This window comes from Athene cunicularia (assembly GCF_003259725.1).
Source record: "Athene cunicularia isolate RWA chromosome 5 unlocalized genomic scaffold, athCun1 chr5_part2, whole genome shotgun sequence".
Taxonomy (NCBI): Eukaryota; Metazoa; Chordata; class Aves; order Strigiformes; family Strigidae; genus Athene; species Athene cunicularia.
This window is the reverse complement of record NW_020799102.1, coordinates 10,648,724-10,649,690: the sequence shown is the minus strand read 5'-3', so window position 1 is coordinate 10,649,690 and position 967 is coordinate 10,648,724. Positions and strand designations below refer to the sequence as shown.

General features: G+C 40.0%; 1 protein-coding gene across 1 annotated transcript in view; it reads right to left on the bottom strand.

Annotated features, from left to right (window-relative positions):
• CD44 (CD44 molecule (Indian blood group)) overlaps positions 1–584 on the bottom strand; it is a 53,441-nt gene extending 52,857 nt beyond the window's left edge. The window contains exon 1 of the mRNA XM_026850607.1: positions 370–584. Coding sequence (XP_026706408.1) covers positions 370–436 — 67 coding nt within the window. The 5' untranslated portion in view covers positions 437–584. The remainder of the gene's footprint in view (positions 1–369) is intronic.
• Between the last annotated feature and the right edge of the window lie 383 nt (positions 585–967).

Genomic DNA, 967 nt, shown 5'->3' with positions numbered 1-967 from the left:
CCCCTTTTCTTTACTGTCTGAAACAGAACTGGGAGAGCAACGAAGTATGTAACAGCAGTCACATTGTCGAACTGAGCTTTACCAGAGCTATTCAGTACTCCCTAACATACTTCTGTTCTTAGTTTAAACTTCACTTGAATGTTCTGCAAGTCACTTTTTATACATCTGGAGTTGTCCTTTACAAGCAATACACAGCCTTCCGTGATTGTACAGACCAGCACTGCTAAAGCATCTCTGATAACTCTTGAAAATGATAAAACTTTGTATAAAAATAGACACAAGAAAGCTATTAGCTATCTAACAGAAGAGCTCGTCCTGTCTAAAGCATAAACTTATTAGCAACAGTGTTTTCATTCATAAAAAACTTACGTGTTTCTGCTAGACAAAGCTTCAGCAAACATAATCCAAAAGTTGCCCATAAGGAGAAGTTGGCCATTGTTTTCTTGGAACTGTTTTGCAAAAAACCAGAGATCCTTGCAAGCTACGGAAAGAAGAAAAGCCCAGACGCTTGTTAAGCCTGCAGTCAATGAGTCTGAAGTTTGCTGCACTTTATATTCTGATTCAAAGGAACTGAAGTAATGACATAACTGGGAGGGGGAGCTCCATCAAAAGTCACACCCATATTGCAACAAAAGTTACCCAGCAGTGGAAGAAATGGGAGTGGGAGGGGAGTTAGTACTGACTAAGCAGCCACCCTTGAGTTTTAAAGAGGCACTAAACCTCCTCTTACACAAGTACAGTCAGAAGTTATACTTATTGCGCTTGCAGGAAAATTTGTGTAATCTCTCTTGAGTTAGCTCAGCAAGGCACTGTTTGTTATAAGCTTCCCCTCCTGCATTTTAAAATCTCCTCATTATTGCAAGCCAGGTGAATGTAAAGCACTAGAATTTCTGAACCCCAGCAAAGCATCTACAACTTCCTGGATGTTTCCCCAAAATATTTTGCTTATTTTGCCCCATCTCACCAA